At 41.0% G+C, this 17873-nt stretch overlaps 3 protein-coding genes and 1 non-coding gene across 7 annotated transcripts; 1 reads left to right on the top strand and 3 right to left on the bottom strand.

Annotated features, from left to right (window-relative positions):
* Positions 1 to 330: 330 nt before the first annotated feature.
* On the bottom strand, positions 331 to 1584 carry LOC106922315 (cornifelin homolog B-like). The gene is made up of 3 exons (XM_014994613.2): positions 1417 to 1584; positions 965 to 1119; positions 331 to 675 (listed from the first exon to the last, which is right to left on the bottom strand). The coding sequence occupies exons 1-3, from the start codon at positions 1520 to 1522 to the stop codon at positions 550 to 552; spliced, it is 387 nt and encodes a 128-aa protein (XP_014850099.1). The 5' UTR covers positions 1523 to 1584; the 3' UTR covers positions 331 to 549.
* A 1169-nt stretch (positions 1585 to 2753) lies between these two features.
* Positions 2754 to 6538, top strand: LOC106922313 (uncharacterized). The gene is made up of 4 exons (XM_088012648.1): positions 2754 to 2802; positions 4808 to 4912; positions 5005 to 5349; positions 6206 to 6538. Exons 1-4 carry the CDS (start codon positions 2754 to 2756, stop codon positions 6496 to 6498), a joined length of 792 nt encoding a protein of 263 aa, XP_087868774.1. The 3' UTR covers positions 6499 to 6538.
* A 1453-nt stretch (positions 6539 to 7991) lies between these two features.
* LOC106922319 (T-cell immunoglobulin and mucin domain-containing protein 4-like) lies at positions 7992 to 14834 on the bottom strand. 4 transcript variants are annotated; one of them, XM_088012468.1, is made up of 7 exons: positions 14713 to 14834; positions 14024 to 14371; positions 13095 to 13163; positions 12827 to 12891; positions 11448 to 11538; positions 10207 to 10231; positions 7992 to 8848 (listed from the first exon to the last, which is right to left on the bottom strand). In XM_088012468.1, exons 1-7 carry the CDS (start codon positions 14744 to 14746, stop codon positions 8701 to 8703), a joined length of 780 nt encoding a protein of 259 aa, XP_087868594.1. In that variant the 5' UTR covers positions 14747 to 14834; the 3' UTR covers positions 7992 to 8700. The 4 variants fall into 4 exon arrangements, with proteins under 4 accessions (XP_087868594.1, XP_087868595.1, XP_087868596.1 ...); XM_088012469.1 differs by having other exon boundaries at positions 11448 to 11535; XM_088012470.1 differs by having other exon boundaries at positions 12827 to 12888.
* A 1149-nt stretch (positions 14835 to 15983) lies between these two features.
* trnad-guc (transfer RNA aspartic acid (anticodon GUC)) lies at positions 15984 to 16055 on the bottom strand. Its single transcript has one exon. It is a non-coding gene; the product is annotated as a tRNA-Asp (tRNA).
* Positions 16056 to 17873: the final 1818 nt, after the last annotated feature.

Here is a 17873-nt window from a genome sequence, read left to right as displayed (position 1 = left end):
AAAAAAATACATTCTTTCGTTTGGTGAAACTGATCTTATATTTAGAAATCCCAGATGGTTTTCCAGTACCAGTATTCTGGTTCTGCTTCATTTTATCAGAATATTTTCTTTTTCATTAATCACAGTGAAGTTTCTCTTCATTCAGCAGAGAAACTTCATTTCTCTGCTGAATGAAGTTTTTAACTTCCTGGTCAGGGTGCCGCTGTGTTATGACTCCTAGGAAATATTCTATGAAGCTTTTGGATCCGTTATGGTCCACTTTCATGTTTCTATTATATATTTATCATCTTTTCATAAGGAAATAAAGATAAATAATAAACAGCTGTAAAATGTTGTGATGTATAATCTTTATATGAAGCATTTCCACAAAGTTTAAGGGTTAACATCAAAACATTAAATAAAAACAGAAACAAACTGAATAAATATGAGAATATTCAAACAGGAGGACCTTAAATCAATTAAACATGTTTAAATCGTATGTATTCATGTCTATGGTTGAAATGATTCATCAAAGCCGACTGCTGATGACGCCATCGTCTGTTGATGAAATCATCGTCTGCTGATGATGTCACTGAGAACAGTCGGGAGTTTCCTCTTCTCCATCTCTGTGGCCATCTGGCACCAAACGCAGGGAAGGCAGAAGGTGGAGCACAAGCAGTCGCTGCACAGGCTCCCCTGAACACGACCAGAACCAGAACCAATCAGAGAGTGTTCAACCAGAACCAGAGCAATAATAATAACAAACATTATTATTATTAAATAATGTTTAAATAAGCAGCTAATTCAATAATTCAAATTAAATTCAACAAAGAAACAAACTAGAGATGAAAAATCTGTTTTGTTGACCAATTTATCAGATTTTTATGTTAATTTTCTGAGCCGTTAATGTTAATATTTAGAATCAGTCAAATATTTTATTAAATTAATCAGGAACAGAAACTGAGCAGCAGCTTTTTGTCCTTACTCTGATGCCGTAGCGCTGGCGCAGCGACACCCTGATGGACATGGCGATGGGATGGACGCAGCCCAGGGCGTCCAGCAGGGGGAGGCACAGGCACTGGCCGAACTCCCTGGTGGTCCGACAGGCGAAGCAGGGGCCGCACCAGAAGGCGAAGCAGCCTGAGGACCACAAGGAGGCGCTGACGGTCTGGACCTTCACTACTAAACATCTTACCACAGATTCTCTGTGGGATTTGACTAGGTCATCCTAACCCATGAATCTGCCTTCTCATAATAACTCTGGCTGGATGTTCGGGTTGTGGTACTGCTGGAAGCTGAACTTTGACCTCTTTCTCAGGTCTGCAGCCTCCAACAGGTCCCACAGCATAACACTGCTACCACCATGTTTCACAGCGCGGTTTGGGTTAGTTTTATTCTCTCTCCTTCAAGACTTGTTAGTGTGTGCTGCGTACGTACATTGCTTCTTGTCTTGGCAGCAGTCGCAGATCCCGGTGGACCAGTCGCCCTCCTCAGAGGAAACCAGCACGGTGCTCTGCGGCAGCGTGGAGACGGTCCAGCTCATCCTGCAGCAGGATCTCTCCTCTGCAGCTAACAGGGAGGATCTGCTCCTGAACGCTGAGGAAGCTCACCTGGGAGTGGCTGGACGGAGCGCTCTGATTGGACAGAGCAGGGCCGCAGGTGGTGAACCTGATGGGCGCGTTCTACTGGTTTCCTCCTGAGTTGGTCACTTCATTCGTCTCAGGTGAATCTGTCATCCTGACTCATCCAGAACCACTGATTCATTATAATGAATCAAGTGATCCTGAATGCAAACAGATATTCAATCCCTTCCTCTGGGTCCAGTCGGTCCAGTGAAACCAGTCCAGGGAGGAGCAGATCTGACGATCCCACATCATTTAGATGAAACACAGAAAAATCTGGTTTGGTTGCGTCATGAAACTGGTTCTGTTGGATCTGGAGCTTCAGTCGTGGTTTTAGCTTTTCTAGAAAAATGTCCATCGTCTAAACCTGTGTGTCCCTGCTGGGCTGTGAGTTCCTAAAAACAGATCCGTAACAGTTTATAAAGTTCAGCTGTCAAAAATTAACAGCAACACATTTAGTTATTCAGCTAAAAAGGAAATATGTTTTACATAGATAGATGTCAAGGTTTCAAACTAAATATTTAATTAGCAAGCTAAAGATTTAGTTTACCAAGAATTTAGCGTGGTAGCTGACTAAATATTTAATTTGTAGCTAAATAATTAGCTTTCTAACCTAATATTTGCTCCAAACTACATGTTGCTAACTAAACATTGTGTTTGAAACTGTAACATTTATAAATGATTATATAACATGATGGAAATGTGACTTACTGAAACCCATTCCTTCTCTTCTGAGAGTAAACAATCCAGGTTATTGCTGTTCATTTTTGGCTCTTTGGTAACTTTGTAAACGGTGCTCCGTATCTTTTATCGTTTCTAAAGTTCGTGTCCCATTTTTGGCTCCCTGATGTCCTCCATGATTCCTCCTGGGAGCCTGGATGTGAAGAACAATGGAGGCAGATAAAGACACCAGGGGAGAAGAAGAAGAAGGAAATGACATGTGAGTAAATGGACATAAAAGGAATATGAAACATGATGAATCCAATAGAAGGAGATCCATCTGGTTTCTGGTTTTAGCCCAGGAGGAGAACCAGCTGACCCGGGCCAACAATCCAGTGCTGCTTTTGTTTTGGGTCAGTGACGCGATTCTGTCCTGGATATAAATGCAGCTCAGACTGTGTGTTTGGTACCAGAATCCAGCGGAACATCAGGATGAAGCTGATCGGTTCTCTGACTCTGATCTGGACCCTCTGTAGAACAGGTAATCACATCAGAACATGTTCAGGTCAGAATTGATTCACCAGGGAGAGACGAACACATTCTCTGCTCATCTGGATCATTTCGGATCAGTCAGAACAGAACTGAAGGGTCCCAGAAACCAGCAGGTTTCTGCTGACTGGAGGGAATATTAAGGTTCTGGAGCGGTCCAAGATTAGGGAGAAAACCAGGTGAAAAGTTTATTTTACTGTAATGTTCATAATGTTCCATTTATTATTGCAAAGGACATAAATGATTTCTGGCATATAATTAAAAAAAATACAAAATCAAATTAAAAACATAATTATCTTTAGCATTATAACCATATGTAATGTTTTTTTTATTTTATTTTAACTCTGAATCTGCAGGGCTGTGAATAATTTTAGGAATATTTAGAGTTCTGAAACCAAAAGTTTCAGAACTTTTGGTTCTGAACGTCCTTTAAAAAGTTAAGGAATGCTTGATCGGTTGTTTTCCATAACTTTACTACAACGACTGGTGGAAACTGGTCAGGCCCCAGGTAGCACAGAATGACTGAAACAATATTGAATCAATGTCAGCCAGAAACATTGAAACAACGTTGAAAGTGGTCGGTCACCTGTATGTTGAATCAACATTAGCGTTTCAACCATCAATGTTGATTCAACCATCATCTGTATATCAACTTACATGCATATTTGTGTTGATTCTACATTGAATCGGTTAGGAATCGTTGATTCAACCATGAACTGAATGTGGATCTACATGCAGATTTGGGTTGATTTTATATTGAATGAAAGCTAAGGATTTATGTACATTTTAGGTCTGATAGGTCTACATCATAACATGCCACTAAAAGTTTCTTCACTGGTGTTAAACACACTATATTATTGGCAGATGATGGGTAAACTGTGTACAAAAGGTAAAAAATGACAACATGGGTTTGATATAACATTTTATTTAAGAAAAAAGGGACAGATCTTTAAACATATTTGACTCCTTTTTGACTGTCAAAACAACAGTCTGTTGTCCACAGAAGAACAGAGTTCATGAGGTTAAGCTTTGTACTGTATGAACCAGGGAAACAGTACAAGTTGTGGTAACCCCAGTTTGACTCTGGTTTGACATCCACTCATGTAAATAGCAGGGGTGGACCGCTCCACTCCTTGTAGTAAGCTGTAGATGTTTTCGTGTCAATATATCATAGACAAACAGTCAGTAAGAATTTTTATTAACAAGTAAAAAAATGTACAGAAAGGAATCATCACCCATTATCTTCTACAGTGCTTAATTTAAATGTGAGAACCCCCGCTCAGTTATAAAATGCTCTCACCCAGAGCTCTGATGAGGAGGAGAGGAGGGGAAGAAGGGTGTGGCAAAAGAGCTGACATTGATTCAACATTGATCAGACCTCAGCATTTCATTCATTAGATTTCAACCACAAAACAACATTGATTCAATGACACAGTTTCAACGGATTGATTGGATGGTTGTTTGATGGTTTATCCACCATCATTTGTCGACTTCAACCAAAAATTCTAACTATAATTCAATGTTGATTTAATGTCGTGTACTATCTGGGGCTGGTTCTGTTGGTCCGCTGGTACTCCACCGGAACTGTGCCTGCTTTCAGCACTTGGTCAGGGCTCCTTTTGCATGAATTACTGCATCAAAGCAGAATATTTCCACCATGATACGGTCAGTATGTGATGTTTCTCTATTAACAATTTTTTTTAAAATTGGGTTTTCAGAAGGAGTAATCAGAAAAAACACTGAAACAGATGATGAATCGGTTTATGGTTTACGTCTTGACCTCAACTCAGAGAATTGGAACTCTGTGTTAAATGTGTTGGTGCAGCGCATTAACATTGGCTTCCTCTTAGTACTGTGTTGGTATAGTCCTTTAAGGTTAGTGGAACCAATGTTTACTTTACAGTTAGTGCTTTTGCATTAGTGCAGCTAACTTTTTGACTAGGGGTGTGCCTCACTGGTTGACGGCGTGTCTCTGGATCTTCCTCTCCTGATTGCAGCTGAAGCTCTGAGCTGTTATAACTGCACAGACCCGATTTGTTCCAGCACAGAAAAACAGACATGCTATTCATCTGAGCCAATGTGCATGACAGCATCTATCCGAGGTAACGTCCTCTTGGTCTTCCTCCATGATGAAATGAGCTTCTGCTTGGTTTCCATCGACTCTAACAGCTCTTTGATTCTACAGTTGATTCAGCTTCAGGAGAACAGGAGCTCATCTATAAAGGCTGTGAATCCTCTATGTGTCTGAGCTCAGGCAATACAACCTTTTCACTCAGCACAGGTGAGGTGACCATCGTAGGATCTGCTCTGTGCTGCAACACCAGCGACTGCAACGACCCAACTCTGCCTGGTGAGATCCATAATGACATGTTAAAGTTGGTTCTGGTCCAGGTTTCTTTTCCCCTGAGACGTTCTCTCCGTTTCGTTTCAGGCCCGGCTCCTCCGGTGCCAAACACCCTGCAGTGTTTCTCCTGTGGCCCCGATGACTGCAGAGAGGTCAGCTGCTCAGGAGAGGAGAGTCAGTGCTTCACATCAACCTGTGAGTTTCTGCTGGTCGCAGCTGAACGATTCACTGAGAGGAACAACCTGATGTCAAACTAAGTACACCCCCTGGTCCAGCAGAAGGTTTCTGTCTAACCTCAGCAGCCTCATGTGGTGGATATCTGCTTAGCTACCTGTAGGTCCCATGGTTCTGAACTTTGACTGGACCAGGAATAATTTCAGCTGTTCTGCTGTAGATCAGCTGCTGGGTTTGTTTATGACCCAGTTTTATCTGTTGGACACCTGGACTCATGTTGGACTCCTGGTCCAATCAATGATGCCAAGCCGTTCAGGTTCTATGGCCACAGAACAAACCCAACAATCACACCTCTTCCACCATACTTGATAGTTGGCATCAGAGCACAAATCCACTAGCAGATTAGCTAATTTTTAGCTTAGCTGCTAAGCTAATTTCTCCAGATAAAGTGTTGGGTGTTTTGTAAACTTTGAGATGAATAAAGTTCAAAACTCTAACCCATTCAGACATGGTGGGTATGAACATGGTTGAATTTAGCGCTTTAACATTAGCTTATGCTAAATACCATGTTAGCATTAGTGTTAGGTAAACTAATGTACATGATTAATTCTTTGGGGTTAGCGCAGGCAGCTGTTTAGTTAGCAGTGCCACTATGGGGTGTTTGGTTCTGTCCATCATGGTCCAACATCTCCATTCTGGACTCATCTGTCCAGAATAAATTGTCCCAGAGGTTTTGTCCTTCATCCAGATGCAGATAGATCACATGATCAGCAGATCCTGGACCAAACTGAGAGCAGCTGGGAGCTAGGGTTTCCCTCCCAGTGGGTCCTGGACATCAGTTGATCTGATCGATCATTTCTGGTTTTTCTCTCCACAGTGAATATAGACGACCACACGTATCCATTTTTGGGCTGCATGACTCAGAACCTGTGTGATGCCGACCTCGGTCGCCTGTTCCAGGAAGACGGTGTTCCTCTCCACTTCAGCAGACTGAGCTGCTGTGGGACCAGTTTGTGCAACGATCCACCAGTACTACCAGTACTACCAGTACCACCAGTGAGACCCACACAGACCAGTGGTGGTTCTGGTGTGAAACTGGAGCTGCTCCAGCTGCTGCTTGGTCTGCTGGTTTGTGCTCTAATCAATCACAAATCAATGCAAGGCTGGTAGGAGTTAAATATTAAACTAATGTAACATTTTTCTGCAATCATTAATATGTTTTAAATAAGTTTAATTGTATAAAACTGTATAAAAAAGTTTAACTTTCTCGTTTCTCTGGTTTTCTCTCAGCCTTTAATATCTGATAAAACTGATTAAATGTGATTTTTAAGACTATGTCATGTTTTGAAAGTTTCAGATTCCTCTGAATTTAAAAACGACATTTTCTTTTTACTTGAACATGATTTGTAATGAATCAGTCGATAACTGGTCTAGATTTCATTGTTATATGAATCAGATTCTGTCAGTCCTTCACGCGGCGTTCCTCAGGGTTTTGTTTTAGGGTTTCTCCTGTTCTCAGTATGTTAATTGACACGCAGTAGATAAAATGTTTTATTATCTTAGCTTTTTAACGCGTCCAGGAGAAGCTCAATAGATTTCGTTTTCAGCTGGATTTTTGTCCCCTGGGAGCCTTTATGTCGTAAACAACAGAGAAATAATGGAGCCTGTAACGTTATATCTGGAGACGGAGAGTAAAGCAGACAGCTGGAGGCGCCTGGGAGGAGAAGACGTGAAGAATGAAATGACATGTGAGTAAATATGAGAGGAACATGATTTCATAGACAATCAGACGCTATCTGCTGCCGTCACGCTGAACTGGAAACGTTTCTGGGTCGGCTTTTCTTTCCTCTGGTTCTGATTCACCGCCTGAGTCACCCGACACCCTGAGACCGGCCGGGTTCCAGATACTCACTTTAACTTCAGGAAAAACTCAATGTACTAAAACGTACCGTTTACTTTTCAGCATTATGAATTGATCTGTTATTTTCTACCTGCTGAGACATTTGGAGAGCAAGTGAAAATACACTAAATACTTTAGATTATCTGCCATAGTAGTTTCAAAAGTTTTATATAAATTTTAGAATAATTTTAGTATTTAAGATGCCAGAATTTGGACTGTCTTGTTACATAATTTTTACTTTACTCTTTTTAACAAATACTAACTCCTTGGATTCACTTTTTAAAGTGTAACTAAAACTTAAATCAGTTTTTTTTTTTTTGCTGATAAATTGTATAAATAGTTCATTTGGTTTTTTTTTTTCTTTATGAATTTTGTCATTTTCCTGTAAATGTATTCAGTTCTGCATTATTTTGTCTAAAACTGTCTCAGTGCTGGATTCATTTTTCAGGCTTCAACTTTAAGCACAAATAAGAAATTAAAGCGAATTTAAACAGATTTTATTGAGATGTTAAATATGCTTATTTTAAGGTAGGAAGAAGACCAAGGCATCCAGACAGTCTGACTCCCAGCTCAGCTTTAGAGGAGCAGATTAGGGAGGGATTATATTTCAGGTTATTGTTGTTGATTCACATTCAACGTCTCAAATGAGGGCAGGTGACTGTGGAGAGAAACCGTCAGGTTTTATTTCTACAGGAAACCAGACGAATTCACAAAGCGACAGAGAAAAAAACAAAAATGAAACGAAACAACAAAGAAACGGATGTTAAAATACAGAAACACTTTAATCTTGACTTCACACTGGGATTAAAATTAACTATGAGCCTCAGCCTTCAGCCAGCCAGACTCTGTGACAAATAGTTTCTCAGGTTTCCAGGCAGAAATTAATTAGTAAAGTTTATTTCTATAAACACAGAAACAAAATCACAAACTTCTCACAAACAGAAAAACAACAACAAGCTTTGTAAGAACGGCAGCCGACTGGTTAGAACCTGCTTCTTAGAGGAGCCAGGAGAACCAGAACCAGAACCTCTGGGTTCCTCCACCAACCAGAACCGGTTCTGATCCAGCAGAGATCTGGACCAGCTGGTCGTTCCATCGGGTTTTCTGTTTCCCCACAGAGTTCATCGGTTTCCAGCAGGACGTTTCTTCTCTAATGATGTCATTCCAGTCGGTGACCTCTGACCTTCCAGGTCACTGTTCAGCATCGCCGTCAGACACGCAACTCAGATCGTTAAAAATGATTCATTAATCCTCGTTTTAAACATTTAAAACCTGAATCAGCTTCATGTCAGACATTAGTAACAATAACAATGATAATAATAATAATGATGATGATGAAAATAGCTTCCAGGAGTTTCCTCATCCTCTAACTTGACCTTCTGACCTGAACGACAACCTGCCAGCTGAGCTCTGATTGGAGGGCTCCCATTATGTTCCCTGTCTCCGTGGCGACGCTGGAAGTGGGCGGGGCCTCATGGGCATAACTCGTAGTCTCCTCCCTCGTTGGCGGCTCCGTCTATCTGGTAGACGTTCTCCACAACGGAGGCCCGCTGGTGCAGCTGCAGGGTGGAGGAGGTGGAGCTGATCTGGACCTGGCGTCGCTGCTGCTGCTGGGGAGGCCTGGACCAGAACCAGAACCAGAACCAGCTGATGAAGCAGAACCCACTGAGCTTCATAACCACTAAAGCTACAGGAATCAGTTCACATCGCTCTGAACTTAATTCCTGACATAAATTAACCATCAAAGCACATTTAAACTGACTCAACTTTTTACATTTCAGGTTAAACGAAAATAAAAGTTTCACTTTGAATCTTTTCAGCACCTTCAGACCCAAATGTGGAAATAAAATCAACATCTTTAAACCTCTTCTATGTTTTTCTGGCTGTTTTGTACAAAATATTTTATATTTCCTAAAAATAAATACAGTGGAATATCCTGCATATTAAAGGTAAAAAATTAATGACACTGCTTTTTGTGGATTATTATTTTTAAAGCAATGAGAGTTAAATGAAAACCTTGAGGTGGTCAGATTTGTTTACTTTATTTTTATTGGTCATATTTTTATGTTTTTTTTTTCTCTGAGCTAAAATCATCAGAATTAAATGAAGTAAATAATTTTAACTAGTTTATTCTTCTGCTCTAATCTAATACCTGAAATAATTGAGTTAAACTCCTGCTGTGGTGAATCGGGTGTTTTAGAGAGAAATGCTCCTTTAAACGTGCAGATGTGGGTCAGTGTGTGGCTGAGTGGAACATTAAAGGTCGTCTCTTCTTCTTCTGCAGCTTGTTGTCGCCCTGCGGTTAACTCTTCGTCTCCCCGGTGGTCTCGTGATGTTTGGCTCTCATCGTAATGTTTGAACCGTGACATTTGAAACTGTTTGCATCAGCTGAACGCCGACAGGATGACATGAGTCAGAGAAAAACGCTCAGGTTTCGCTTTCTTGTGAAAAAGGAAATCTGACTCAGAGTTGACACTTGTTAAAGGGTCTCAATATTAAAGCTGCAGAGATGAGTTGTTTCCAGCTGCATTAACTAGTAAAATATGAAATACTCTACGTATTAAAGGCTGAGCGGTGGAAATGAGAACAAACTGGTTTATCTGATGGATCCAGGCAGTAAAGGGTTAATGGGTTAAACCGCTGGCAGAACCGCCTGATCAGAAACCGTCGGACAGTTCTATTGTTTTTAGCTCAGACTGTTTTAGTTCGGACTGTGAACTTGAAGGCCGCGTTGCATCATGGGAGTTAAACGGCTTGAAACCTGCGGTGAGGTTTGAGGCGTTCTCCCTGAGTTTCACTCTGAACACCGAGGCGAGTGGTGATGACGATGATGCTCTGATGAAGATGCATCAATGTTTCCAGGAGAAAGCCGATGATGCCGAGTCATGAATGAATCAGCGGTTCAGTTTAACGGTGACCTTTAACCTCTTAGTGACAGAAACAGTTTGCAAAGATGAACAGAAGAATCAAAGACTCACAGTTTGAGCTGCTTCCATCGTTTGGCTGCAAACAGAAACATCAGAAACATTTTTAAAAACACCAAAACGTTTGATTCAGTAATAAAAAAAAAGTACACCCTCTGACAGTTCACGCTAACCTGGTTGGTTTCAGATTATGAAATTAATTAAATGTAAGAATCAAAACACATCAGATTCAAAAACAGGGAAAACTAAAACAACTGACCCCAAACCCTGAACCAAGTTTTTATATCCAAATTCAACTAACGAAATAATGAAAACTTAAACATTTTGTTAATTGAAATAAATAAAACGGAAAAAACTAAAATTAACTGGAACTGTTATAAAACTAACTAAAACATTCTGAAATTACTGATGTACAGTAATATCCTTTTGTTTATGAATCTATTTATTAGCTTTTCAGAGGCTAAGTTTTAGTGATATTTGAGTTTAAATCAGCTGTCGATAAATTACAGCTTCTGTATTCCTCCGGGTGGCTTCGCTACGCTATGCTACGCTACACTACGTTATGCTATGCTTTCCTACGCTATGCTACGCTACACTACGTTATGCTATGCTTTCCTACGCTATGCTACGCTACACTACGTTATGCTATGCTTTCCTACGCTATGCTACGCTACACTATGTTATGCTATGTTTTGCTACATTATGCTATGCTTCGCTACGCTATGCTACGCTACACTACGTTATGCTATGCTTCGCTACACTATGCTACGCTACACTACGTTATGCTAGTCCACAAAGTGCCTGCAGCAGAAGTTGCTAGAAAACTCCGGAGTTAGCTGGTTGGTCAAGAAAAACTGAATTAATTTTTAGAAAATAGATTCTTCTGCTGAGTTTTCATGACCAGGTCCAAGTTTACATGACCACAATACTTTCACCTTTTTAAATTCTGCACCTAAAAATCAACCAAAGTGTGAAAAAACAAACTACTACTATAACTAAACAATATTTAACTAATAAAAACTAGTAAACACTTTAAAAACGAACTAAAACTAAAGCCTCACTTCTGACTCCAGGAACTCGTCTAGTTGTGAAAATTTGACCCGTTTCTATAAAGAAACGGTTTGTTTCTCGTGTTGATTATATAAGAGGTTCTGGGTGTTGATGTGGTTGGCTGAGTTCTGCTTCAGCTGAAAACTGTGAGGTTTGAAATAAACTAAGCAGATAGCTCTGATCGTTTCCTCTACATGTTCACACTTTTCTTTTTACTTCTGCTGAATCAGCCACAATGAACTCACCCATGATGAAGAGTCCGGCTGCAGTGAGCAGAACCACCAGCAGGAACAGAACCATCACCAGAATCACAGCCACCATGCTGCCCTCCTGCTGCTGCAGACAGAACCATGAAGTGTCACCAGATCAGAACCAAACTCGGACCTCCTGCTGCTTCTAGAACCATCTGCTCTACGACAGCTGAACCGGCAGAACGGATCGGAACCAGAACTCTTGATTCAGGGGGAGCAGCATGCATGTAGAAGCAGCAAGACTGGAGATCTGAAGGAACCGCTTCCATCAGCATCTGGGGGCGGGGCCGAGGACAGCAGCAACCAATCAGAACGCTGAAAGCTCCACGCTAACCCTCAGTTAGCGTAGCAGATAGAAATGGAGCTAAACAAAGAGTTTCTGCAAGTTTCTATACATTATTAAGATTAATTTATGACCAAAAAGAAATATGAAAAACACTACCACTGCTTCCATTATAGCAGTGGAAGGCACTGTTAGCGAAAAAGCTAGCTGCGCTAACCCAAACCCACTATTTACAAACATTAGTTCAGCTATTGCTAAAGCGTGATACATATATGATATTTAGAGGAAGCTAAGCAAAGTCCTTAGCTCTGCTATTAATGCATTAGCGAGGTGTTCCCACCGCCGCATTACAGCTTCAGAAAGTCACACTCTGCTTTGTCAGCTGGTGTTTTCCAGTGCTTCCATGTAAACTTTGACCTTTGGTCACCCAACTTCAACAACAAGTGCACATAGACAGTTACACAACCGTTAGCTAAGTGTCCACTAGCCAATATCATGTCGTCATGATGTAGATGATGCAAGACGTTTTCAGGAGGTTGAGGTGGAAGCAGGAAAAAGTCGGGATAAATTATCTGAATTATGGGGTTTGTAGTTCCATCATAGTTTCAGTTTTCAGCCACAACAAACAAACCTGGAGGCTAGCTAACACTAGCATCAGTTTGGTAGCGCAATGAGTCCAGAGGAGAATCATCATCTCCAAACTCTGAGCTTCAACACGACTGAGAGTTCAGGAGCTTTTGGTCCTGCCTGATGATGATCCTGTGTTTATAGGTCTAATGGGTTTGCTGAGGTCCAACAGGAACTGGACCAACATGGCGGTCAGTCTGATCTAGATGGTCGATGTGGTTCTGAACCGCCTCTGGTTGAAAAACCAGCAGCTCTGGTTTAAAACTGGAACACGTGATAAAATCTGCCTCTGTGGCGACCCAGACCGATTATTTCACTCTAAACTCATGTTGGTAAAGGAGCAGATCATTATGACCACTGGTCTAGAGGCAGAAACGAGTTTAACTAGAACCTATCAGACAATGAGTGACTCTGACTGGTTTTTTCTGGTTGTTGTCTCTCAGGATGACCTCATGGTCCTCACCTCGTCTGTGGAGCTGCTGCTGTTAGAAGAGGAAGTCAGGAGGCTCTCTGTGGTCAGCTGATCTGCTGGATGAGGAAGTGAAAGGAGATGATTTTAGAACAACAGAATCAGCAGCTTGACAACAGAGGAGAGAGTCACACATTACAGAACAACAGGATCTGATGTTTCCTTCTCAGAACCAACTTCCTGTTTTGAGATCAAGATCTAATTTTTCACACTTTGATCACATTGAGTCATCCTGGACCCTGCAGCCTCCCTGCACAGATACCTGCGGTCTGAGTAGCAGCTGGTCTCTCTGAGGACGTCTGAGGTTCTGATGGAGCCCAGGTGGTCGGAGCTGGACACAAACACAGCATCAGCATCAGCATCAGCATCGGTTAATTAATAGATCAATATGAGACACGATGTTCAAACATCTCAGAAAACTCTCCAAAACAATGTTAATAATGTAAAAAAGATCAAACCTAAGTGATTCTCTGCTAGTCTCTCTGCTCTGTGTCGATTCATCGATGAGTTTTAGGTATCTGGAGTTTAACCAACAAATATCTGAAGAACTAAAACTATCGATGGTGTCCACAGTCGGTCCTCCAGAGCCGCTGTCCTGCTGCACCTTTCAGTTCTTTCTCTGGGTCAACAAACCTGAATCCAACCATGGTTCATCAGCAGAACCTCTGGACATGTTGAGGACGTATTGGACCGTCTGAATGAACCATGATGGAACAGAGACTCAACTAAAACTGACAGGACAACAACTCAAGAGCTGGACACTTATAACTTAGACCAGTTTCTGAAGTTTACAGGGAAATCTAGATGGAAAAATGAAGAATGGATGTTTTGTTCTGGACGGTAATGATGTGGTTCTGTTCAGGGAACGATGTTTCCTCACCAACACTGAACAGGAGGCTAAAACTATAAACTCCTGTTCAGGTTCCAAAGGATTAAGACCTGATATCAGTCTGTCATAAATTTTAACCACTCAGGAAAACTAAACTTCAGCTGCTGTCACTGTTTGGGAAGAGGAAATTATTTATATTTTCCTTCTTCACTGATAACATCTCAAAGTTAAATTAAACTTTAGTCTCAAAAATGTATGAATTTTAAGATAATATAAATTTCATTAACAGTCAACATTAACCCTGATCCACAGTTGCTCTTTGTGAAGAGCTGCTGCATTAAGAACATGAAAATCTTTCTCACCTCTTTCAACTGTCAAGTCAACATGATGCTTTTCATCATTGAACAATCCAGATATCTCTACTCTGCATCCGTATCGTCCAGCATCTTCCTCTGTGAGGTTGAGGATGGTCAGAGAAACATCTCCTTCATCCAGTCGTCCCAGTAGCTGATACCTGCTGGAAGCTCTGGTCTCTTCTAGAACTTTATGTCCGTCTGTAGAGAGGAGCTGATTGTAGCACTTGCTGTTCGGTATCTCTCCTCGACCCCAGCAAACATGCACTGCTCCTTTAGTCTTTATATCATATTTACAGGGCAGAGTCACATTCTGACCCGTCTGACCAACAACTCTCCTGCCGTCACATCCTGACACTGAAAACAGAAGATTATCAGTGAAACGTCTCCATCTCTGGCTCACTTCACAGACAGAAACCAGTTTATTGTAATTTAGTGATTTAATGTGATTTAATGGTCATCATTGACCTCAAAGACTCATAAAGTCTGAAACTAAAGACTGAAGCTACAACATGTCAGAGATCAGCAGAGCTTCGTCTCTGCGGCTGATTTGACCTGAGAAAGTTTCTAACAAGAACCAGAACCTTCAGAGACCAGATGGACGTTCTTCATTTCAAAGAACAAAAACCCTGAAAATCCTGCATGTAGAAACACACAGAACTGCAGCAACACAAACCAGATCAGAACAGGATGATTACCCGTGAGCAGCGCGATCAGCAGCACGACCTTCATGATGAACAAGCAGCAAGTTTTGACTACCAGCTGCTGAGACTCTGCTGTCACCACAGCTGCTCACTGCTTCACACGGGGCGTGACAAGAACTAAACCTCAGAGTGGTCTGAGGGGAAGTAGAGAGGGCTGAGGGACGGAGAGCTTCCAGGAACTGGAGACACCGAACCAGACCTGCTGCTTCCTCTCATCTTTTAATAAACATCTAAACGACATAAACAGCTTTAATCTGTCTCAATATGTCTGCAGCTAACAGTTCTAATATAAGCTCTAAATTATTCATGCAATATTTTCTAAGTTTAGTGGCTTCAGTTGTTCTTTTTGTTCATGAGAATCAAGCTGTTGTTGATATGTCACAATAAGTTTAGTTCCACATTTACTGAATCAACAGGATGTGCAACAATATAGCACCTTCATTTTATAAATGGTAAAAAAATAACAGCTTCACTCATTGAGTCAGATTAAATTAACAGCACATCACAGCTTAGACCTACTGCTTCATGACGATGCCAGAGAGCCACCAGGTCTGGACTTTTGGACTTGGTCAGTACTCTCTGTTCTGATTCTGCATCTCAGCCTCAAACTGTGAGTTTTACATAATTTTTCTCTTCAGAAGTGAGAGCAGAAACCAGCTCTGCAGAAAACACCTGCTATGAATACAGACAGAGACCACAGAGGTCTCAGTTTCTGCTGTGGTTACAACCTGACCACAGCATTATTAGACAAACCAGGCCGACAACAAGTTGGTGAAATATAAATGGATATTTAAAAATAGATTATAAGGCTCACGTTCACTTTGATAACATCTCCAGGTCTTGGCTGTCTCACCAAATTAATACATATAATCAATAAGAGTTTATATTATAAACACCGTCTATTTGCCCTAGTGTCCACTGGGGGGCGATACTCATACAAAGTAAAAGGACCAACATACAACATCATAGCTGTCCATGATACAATAATAAACTAATTCCTGTTGACAGGACAATCTAATCCTCATAAGTTCCTATTAATGATCAAATCTACCTCACCGCACTAAATAAATTCACTGTATTCGTTGTTTGATCTCCATTTAATTAATTGCTTGTAATAGAGAAATAACAGACTATTTCCAAGAGTAAATGGGGATATATATACTTCCCTCAGTAGATAATGTGCAATAACAGCTCTATATGTTTTTTGACCTTTAAACTCGGCGCTATACCCCCAAACTGTTCGCATTAAAAATAAAAAGTTGTGCCTCCCCGTCGGGGAATCGAACCCCGGTCTCCCGCGTGACAGGCGGGGATACTCACCACTATACTAACGAGGAATGCCACAAAAACACACTGTTTCAGTACCGATTTTATACACTCTGGCGATATAGAAGGTTGAAGCACTTTAGTTCCGGTCCACCGTTATGGGCATTGCCCGCCCAGTCAGCTATGACCCCCCACCTCCGGTCTGGAAGCTGTTTCTTGTTTTTATCTTAAAGTGGCCAACTCTCTGTTATGCCTATATCGATTTGATACAGTAGGGGCTTCCGCACTTCCAATATCTGTGCCTTCTGTCATTTTTTTCAGCAGTTAAAACTGTCTAATTCGTGGTTAACACGTCATGGACTGGTTCTCCGAGTCGCCTTTAAACACAACATGAGCTCTAAGACGCTCGCGCTGGGTTTACACCTGTGCGACAGAAAGACATGCTGCTGCTGTGCTGAGCTACTCAGGTGTGTATTTTAATCATGGCAGCAAACCAGCAAAACGCTAAGAACTTTGCACAGCTTTCCCCCCAAACTAACCGACTAAGTTGAGTAAAGCTGTTGGATGCAGGTAATGCTACCTAAAAGATGACTAGCTTTTAGTTGACTAGTTTTTAACCATTTTATTGGCGACGTACAGACAGGAGGAGCATGCTCTCATGGAATGGCAACCGGTGCAGCGAGCGAGAGGTTGCGCAATCCCAAGTGAGGCTCAGCTCGCTGCTGCCTCACCGGCTTCGCTTCCAACCATTTGAATGGGAAAATGCGAAAATTCAGCGATTTTGAAGAAAAAAAAATCAGATTTGGTTAAATAAAATGAAAAATATGTACTTTATAGTACAAACCACAGGGTGAAAATATCTTTATAATTGATTTTATTATTATATATTATTTTTCCATGATTCCTCCCCTGACCGCACATCACTGATCTTAACTTGCTAACAAGTAGCCTGTAGGCTACTGATGTTGTTGTCTATGTTTAAAAGTAGGTAGTGCCTTTACATTCACTTAAGTAACTTCTTTGGAAAAGGGTACTTATAAGAGTAGTTTTACTGCACTGTACCTTTTTCTTTTACTTTGAGTAATATTATTATTGCTACGTAGATTCATCCCCCCTCACCCCCTCCAAAAAAGTAAAAATAAACCGATGCCCTCGTCTGGAGCCGGGGCTGACTTAGTTGTTTGCAATGTTTTTTAATATTATACTACACGCCAACACAGAGGTTCACTACTAATCGTTAGTGCACACAAAATGCGAAAACAATACTGAAAGTGTTTTAAACGGCATTGGTTTTACTTTTAGGTCCGACTGTTTCTCATCTAAAACAAAGCTTTTTTGCTCATCGTGATGTACTAAAATATGCAAAAATCATTTGATTATTTCTATAGTAAATAATTTTTTTCCTAAAACAAAGTGTAGTCACAAAAACCTGTTTCCTAGCTAACCAAGCGGCGCGGAGAAGAAATGTAACTGCGTCACTCAGTTAGCGATGTTTTAAGGGCTGAAAAAACACCGTGAAACTACACAGCTACTTAAAAGAACAAGGTTTAATTGATGCGATTAAACCTAAAACAAGAAAAACATAAAGTAAGCTTACTTTCTCAATATGAACGCCAACATTTTTCCAAACCCTTCTTTAACATGGCCGCTCCAACCTCCTGAAGATGGCGGCGGTCCGCACCGGGGATTGAAAACTAATTTTCAGATATTTAAAACCCGCTTCAACTTGTTGTTATTCTGGGTGACCATTTCCATCTGATGACCACAGATGGCGTTAAAACCGGTTCTTCAGACTGAAACAACTTCAAAATGTTCAGGACGTTGACAAAAAATTCCAGGACATTCCTTTTTGTACGCCACAAAATGCAAAAAAAAAAAAAAAAAAAAAA

The sequence above is a fragment of the Poecilia mexicana genome, unplaced genomic scaffold (assembly GCF_051168715.1).
Source record: "Poecilia mexicana isolate PSO_F unplaced genomic scaffold, ASM5116871v1 scaffold_14, whole genome shotgun sequence".
NCBI lineage: Eukaryota > Metazoa > Chordata > Actinopteri > Cyprinodontiformes > Poeciliidae > Poecilia > Poecilia mexicana.
Note: the sequence above shows the minus strand (reverse complement) of the source record. Positions and strands in the feature narration are given on the sequence as shown.

Excerpts from the sequence above, each read along its gene's own strand:
- LOC106922313 (XM_088012648.1), top strand. The coding sequence starts at position 2,754 with ATGAAGCTGATCGGTTCTCTGACTCTGATCTGGACCCTCTGTAGAACA. Across the intron at positions 2,803-4,807 it reads CTGGACCCTCTGTAGAACAG|CTGAAGCTCTGAGCTGTTAT; the intron begins GTAATCACATCA and ends TCCTGATTGCAG. Across the intron at positions 5,350-6,205 it reads TCAGTGCTTCACATCAACCT|TGAATATAGACGACCACACG; the intron begins GTGAGTTTCTGC and ends TTCTCTCCACAG.
- LOC106922315 (XM_014994613.2), bottom strand. The coding sequence starts at position 1,522 with ATGAGCTGGACCGTCTCCACGCTGCCGCAGAGCACCGTGCTGGTTTCC. Across the intron at positions 1,120-1,416 it reads CTGCCAAGACAAGAAGCAAT|GCTGCTTCGCCTTCTGGTGC; the intron begins GTACGTACGCAG and ends TGTGGTCCTCAG. Across the intron at positions 676-964 it reads GCCAGCGCTACGGCATCAGA|GGGAGCCTGTGCAGCGACTG; the intron begins GTAAGGACAAAA and ends GGTCGTGTTCAG.
- LOC106922319 (XM_088012468.1), bottom strand. The coding sequence starts at position 14,746 with ATGAAGGTCGTGCTGCTGATCGCGCTGCTCACGG. Across the intron at positions 13,164-14,023 it reads TGACTTGACAGTTGAAAGAG|CTCCGACCACCTGGGCTCCA; the intron begins GTGAGAAAGATT and ends GTTTGTGTCCAG. Across the intron at positions 8,849-10,206 it reads CGATGGAAGCAGCTCAAACT|GCCTCCCCAGCAGCAGCAGC; the intron begins GTGAGTCTTTGA and ends GTTCTGGTCCAG.